The sequence below is a fragment of the Nilaparvata lugens genome, chromosome X (assembly GCF_014356525.2).
Source record: "Nilaparvata lugens isolate BPH chromosome X, ASM1435652v1, whole genome shotgun sequence".
Lineage (NCBI taxonomy): Eukaryota > Metazoa > Arthropoda > Insecta > Hemiptera > Delphacidae > Nilaparvata > Nilaparvata lugens.
This window is the reverse complement of record NC_052518.1, coordinates 6,427,144-6,432,306: the sequence shown is the minus strand read 5'-3', so window position 1 is coordinate 6,432,306 and position 5,163 is coordinate 6,427,144. Positions and strand designations below refer to the sequence as shown.

The following is a 5,163-nucleotide window of genomic DNA, read 5'->3' as shown; positions in this document are numbered from 1 at the left end:
AAAGTAACATTTTACGGGCTATTCTGGTTGAAATTGGAATATATTTATTGAAATATTTGTTTTTACGGTTTATATTGAACACTTATTTTATTTAAACTTGTGAATAATAATCTCAGATAAGCTATTATTTGGAAGGCAATGGTACAATCAGCCAAAAACGAAGCTACGTTCCCGTTGCCGGATACGTTGTTTATACGTTGTTTCGTGTTGGTCAGTGATCATACTAACCTGTAAACAGTAACTGTATTTTGTTTATGTGTTGAGTGTTTACGATTGAAGTCACATGTTTGAATGAAGTTAAAGCCTACGTAAATAGAATAGTAATGTTATTTTTATTTTAGTAGTTTCATTTAGTTAAATGTAAAGTAGATTTTTCTGTGTAAATAGTAGTTTAGATAAAATGGATGACATAATAACGAACGAAGAATTGTATAGAATATTGAATGATAGTGAAGATGAAGATTTTAACATGGATTATGACAGTGACAATGATCCAGCTTATGAACCTGATCCTGATGTTGGTGCAATTAGTGATTCAGATCATGACATGGAAGATGAACAATTGATTGACACTGAGGATGATCCACCTGAAGATTTAGTAGCTGAAGTTGAACAAATCAATAGAGGACAAGAAAGGTATGTTTGGGGCCCTGTGGGTGATTCAAATATGCTTACTAACTTAGATTATAATCCAAACAATGAAGATGTGGGTGTAAATAGCGATATAATTGAGACAATGATAAACTGTAAACCAAAAGACTTTCTTGAATTATTTATAGATGATACAGTTATTGATTTATTGGTGTGTGAGACAAATAGGTATGCCAATGCTCGTAAAGCTGGAGAAGGTCTTTCTCCATATGCTAGGATAAGGAAATGGACTGACACAAATAGGCTTGAGATGAAGTGCTTTTTAGGTTTAGTTATGTTTATGGGACTAAATACCATGCCAAGCATAGGACATTATTGGAGGAAAGAGGGAAAATTTATGTCTGTACTCCCTAAATACATGTCTCGAAATAGATTTGAATTGTTATTGTCAAACTTTCACTGTGCCAACAATAACGAAACTCCTGCAGGCTACCGTTTGCATAAAATCCAGGGTTTAATTGATTTGGTAACTGACAATTTTACTCTTGCAATGACCCCTGAAAATTCGATGTGTATTGATGAAAGCATGGTCCCTTTCAGAGGGCGTATCATATTTCGTCAGTACAATAAGTCAAAAGCTCACGCATATGGGATAAAAATTTTTAAATTGTGTGTGAAAGATTTTTACACAATAGCTTATAAAGTATATGCTGGCAAAGAAGCAACTGCTGGTATAGAAGTCTCATCGAAAGTGGTGTTAGAATTAAGTGAACCATATCTGAACTTTGGAAGAACAATTTATATTGATAACTGGTACACCAGTGTCAAACTCGCTGATACACTTTTACAAAATAAGACACATGTTGTGGGAACATTGAGAAAAAACCGGAAGTTTAACCCAAAAAATGTGATTGAAAAGAGATTGAGGAGAGGAGGAGTTGTAGCTCAAAAAAACGAGAAGAACATCGTTGTATTGAAGTGGAAAGATAGAAGAGATGTTCTGATGCTCAGCACAAAGCATGTGGATGACCTGGTTACAACTGTGAAAAATGGCAAGGAGACTACCAAGCCACAGATGGTGATTGATTACAACAAGGGAAAGTCATTTATCGACTTATCTGACCAAATGAGTGCTTACCATTCTGGTTGTTTAAGAAAAAGTGTGAAATGGTACAAGAAAATTGCATTTGACCTGCTTATCAACACATGTGTAGTCAATGCTTTATCAATCCAAAAGACAGTGACAAACACTCACATGAAGTTGACAGATTTCAAGGAGGCGATTGTCGACAGCTGGCTTGATGAGTGGCTGCAATACAGAAGAGAAGCAGAAACCCATTTACCAGCAATAGCTGGCCCATCTCAACCTACAAGTATTTCACCCCACAATTAATAGCAACAACAAGAGGACGCTGCAAAAGCTGTTACAAGAAAATGATGAGTGATTATGGAAGAAATGCTGCTGTGAATAAAACAAAAAGAATTTCATTGAAATGCAACATGTGCAATGAAACTATGTGCAAAGACTGCTTTTTCCAAATTCACAAATCAAAAAAAATTTGAATGTAGCCTACATAGATGTTTTCATATATTTCATTCATTCACTACTTACTGTTATTATTATTAGCCTATTACTATTTACTTTTCTATATATTTTCAAATTTAAATGTACATAGATGTTTTCATATAATTATTTTATTCACTCAGTACTTACTATTATTATTATTACTATTTACTTTTCTAAATATTTTCATAGCATGATGAAATTTCACAATAAATTTTTTTACTAGTTTCAATCTTCTTTCCAACTTTATTTTTGTGGTTTTTGTGGTAGATATGCATAATGAATCATAAGACTTGACTTGATCACAGTGATGTTTATTACAAGACTAGTTAGTATCTTGTTTTATAATAAACAAATATGTGCTAAGTCAAATCTTATTTTTCGATATTCCTCACTAATTTTAGTTAAATCAATCACTAATGTTATTTGAATACATTCTGTCTAACTAATAGGTTACATTCCAATTTTATTTTACTATAAGTACTGTGGTACAATTTTGGTACACATGGCTTCAGAGTGTGTCAATCTATCAACTAGGCCATGTGTACCAAAATTGTACCACACTTTTTTTTGCTGAAATTGGTAAATTTAATTTTTTTAACTTAATTTGAATTCAAAAGAAGCAGAATATAAAAGAATAAATTGAAAAATTGATAAAAAAAATTATGTGGCGTCAACAGAAATGTCATGAAATATTGCTTGGCAGTCAACGTTCCAATCAAGGTTCCATTGAGGTATTTTAGCGCAAGATATTATATAATATATATTTTTTGTAATAGTATAGATCACAAAAATCTTCAAGATCTCTAGTATGTAATAATCTTCCAGGCTGTCCCCTTAATGGCCGATTTCAATTCCAAATAATCTAGCGCTGCATGTGAGTCTGTGCATCGTTCAATGACAAAACAGTACATCGTTCAGAGCCACGTTCACTCACCGATCTCATCGTTCACTCACCGATTAGTGGCTTTGAACTGAACCATTGTGATTCTTTTCACGGTAGCCTAAACTAATTACTTGACAAATTTAATGAGAAAGTTTTTATTCAAGTATATTGAATGTGGAGTTAAAATTCACATTTATTAATTATCACTCTTGACTTTTTCTACATTAAATTATCCTAATCTGTTGCCTAACATTTTGATCTGTAAAAGATTACCATAAACTACTCAACAATAGCCTACTGTCAAATACTGAAAAAAGTAATTGAATTTAGTTAATAGAACTTGATGAATATGATGGGAAGAGTAGGTTATTTGATGAAATTGTATTCAGTATACAATTGTGCTGGGTTCACAAATGCATGTATGTAGCGCTTACATAAGTAGCACTTGAAGTCAATATTCAGAACAACTGGCAAATGTAAACATTAACATGCAAGAAAGCTATAGGCTACGCTCTGCAATTAAAACTTGCTATTTCACATCATTTTTTGATGACCTGTTATAAATTTCAAGTTTCATCAGATTTTTCTTGTATAGCATAAAACTTGTAACTTATAGCCTACACTGCTATGTTTTTCATGATACAGTAATATTAGGCCTATATTTAAATTAGCTATGGATGTTTTTAAATAACAACTATTACTGTTTATTTGTTTCAGGAGAGCAGATAGAGAACCTATCTGATGCCGCATTGGCGGTTGTTCTGCTACTGGGAAAGCATGTTAGGCTACCACCCTTATGTCGGCTTGGACAATATGTGGGAAGACACGCTAGACTGGTTACACAACAAGCAGCCTATAGGACAGCAAATAGGTGAGGAATACTACTGCGACCTTATATATGACAAAATGAGGTACATCATCAATACCTGGTGGCATGCGCCTGAGCAAACATTGACAGCAAGCGAGTGGATAAGCACCGGCCAATGGTTGCAGGGGAAAGCAGGAACCGGGGGAAAAACCACCGTGGAAATCGCCCATAAGACAAAGAGAAGCAAGGGCATGAAGGCCGTGGCGGGGGTTTATTACGATGATGAAGACATCCTGCTCAACATGAACAAAGTGAGGCGTGAAACCATGATCATCATGGAAAAAATTGAACAGGGTAAATCGCGGCCAGTTGTGAAGTGTGGCGATCACTCCAACAGAATGATGAATTTCCTATCCCAGTGGGTTGAAAGAGGATTCAAGAGCTGTCCTATCTCCTCATTGTTTATGACTGCGCAGCAAAAAGAAGAATATGACATTCACATGGTCAATCTCATGGAGTCTACATCAGTATATAAAGTGCCTCTAGATCAGGGTTCCTTCGATAATATGCAGAGCAATGGTACCATCAAGGCCATCTTCTGCGCTTTAAAGGACGGAATTCATGCTCATACATCAGACGCGGAGTTCAAGCACTACTTCGAGGTACTATTCGACAGTATTTTTAACCATCCTCCCCTTGTAAAAGTAGGAGCACGTGAAACCACCTGGGAGAACGGAGTGCCAAGTGGCTGGCGGTGGACCGCTCTCCTGGACACAATGTTAAATCTGTGTAGTTTCCTGGTCATAGTCGATCTTGCGCAAGAGGAAAAAGGAAGCAGGGTGCAATACGACAACCTTATTGCACAGGGAGACGACATTCTATTCACGACCACAAACTATAGCGACGCTGTGAGGATTATCGACTGGTATGCTTATATAGGATACGACGTCCATCCGGAAAAAACATATATATCTCGCGTATGTGCCGAGTTCCTGCATAAGTCTTACGAGCCAAATACCATCACTGGCTACTGAGCAAGAGGCATGCTTTCGATCCTCTATTGGAATCCCATAAAAGTACCCGAGTTAATCAAGCCTATGAGACTATACGGTCGCATTTCTGTTTGGAGTCTTTTAATTCAGAGAGGAGCCGATGCAGACAAGGTGGGCTCTTTAATGATTGAAGATGCGAGGCAGGCTGGTGTAGAGAAAGACAAGGCGTTAGGCTTCATGCTCCTCCCAGCGGCGTACAGTGGTGCCGGCGTCCCCCACCAGTGCCAGCTGGGAAATCGACTACGGACCGAATGGGACGGCA

At 36.5% G+C, this 5,163-nt stretch overlaps 1 protein-coding gene across 1 annotated transcript; it reads left to right on the top strand.

Annotated features, from left to right (window-relative positions):
• The first annotated feature begins 270 nt into the window (after window positions 1–270).
• LOC111050829 lies at window positions 271–2,540 on the top strand. Its single transcript, XM_039442316.1, has 2 exons — window positions 271–776; window positions 2,411–2,540. The coding sequence occupies exons 1-2, from the start codon at window positions 401–403 to the stop codon at window positions 2,443–2,445; spliced, it is 411 nt and encodes a 136-aa protein (XP_039298250.1). The 5' UTR covers window positions 271–400; the 3' UTR covers window positions 2,446–2,540.
• The last annotated feature ends 2,623 nt before the right edge of the window (window positions 2,541–5,163 follow it).